General features: G+C 58.2%; 1 protein-coding gene across 1 annotated transcript in view; it reads right to left on the reverse strand.

Annotated features, from left to right (window-relative positions):
- ZNF395 (zinc finger protein 395) overlaps positions 1-814 on the reverse strand; it is a 6,957-nt gene that overhangs the window by 3,198 nt on the left and 2,945 nt on the right. Inside the window, exons 5-6 of the mRNA XM_010074504.1 lie at positions 765-813; positions 5-55 (exon numbers count right to left, since the gene is read on the reverse strand). Of these exons, the coding sequence (XP_010072806.1) occupies positions 5-55; positions 765-813 (100 nt within the window). The remainder of the gene's footprint in view (positions 1-4; positions 56-764; position 814) is intronic.

Here is an 814-nt window from a genome sequence, read left to right on the forward strand (position 1 = left end):
CCGCTGTCTGAGACGTCGCCGCTCTCCTTCCAGGGGTCGCATGCCACCCGTGAGGCTGTGGGGAGGGGACACATGCTGCCACCGTCAGCTTGGGGCCAACCAAACCCCCCTCCCAGGACAGAGAGCAGCCCTGAAGCTGGATAACCCACAACAACAATTCACTTCTATTTTTTTTTTTTTTTAAACTTGGCAAGGGGAAGCCTTTGCACCTTTGCTCAGCGCCAGATCCTAATTATTGCTTGTTTATCCCTTTTTTTCCCCCCTCCCTATGCTCCTTGGCATCAGTACAACCCCGTGGGCACAGCCGGCACACGGCGAGTAGCCAGCACCGGGGGCACGCACATTTCCCACGGCTCCAGGTGGCTATTTTTATCCCTCCGGCTGCATTTGACTCCTGGGGAATGAAACCGCCTCTAAAAAAAGGAGTGACCGGGTGGTGCTCCCCAGCCTGGGACTCCTGTGCGGGGCTCCCCGGCCCCCCAGGACAGCTGCGGAGAGCAGGGTTACCCTCACGGCGCTGACGGGTGTCCCGGCTTGCTTGGTCCCAACCAGTGTGGGCACCCATGGGCTCCACCGTGACCTTGGTGGCACGCCCTGGCCACATCCAGCCCAGCAAGGTCCCTGTCCTGGCAGTTATTTGGCATCAGGCAAAGCCAAGAGCCCTGGCGCTGAGATCCAAAGGGTGCAGCACATTTTTCCACATTTCCTTTTGTTCCAGATGTTTTTTTAATAAATCTATATGTATATTTTGAACGCACACTCACGGGGGATGCTGGTCTCACCGGCGGGGGGGGCCTGCACCCCCGGGGTGCCG

Source organism: Pterocles gutturalis, unplaced genomic scaffold (genome assembly GCF_000699245.1).
Source record: "Pterocles gutturalis isolate BGI_N339 unplaced genomic scaffold, ASM69924v1 scaffold23572, whole genome shotgun sequence".
NCBI classification, from domain to species: Eukaryota; Metazoa; Chordata; class Aves; order Pterocliformes; family Pteroclidae; genus Pterocles; species Pterocles gutturalis.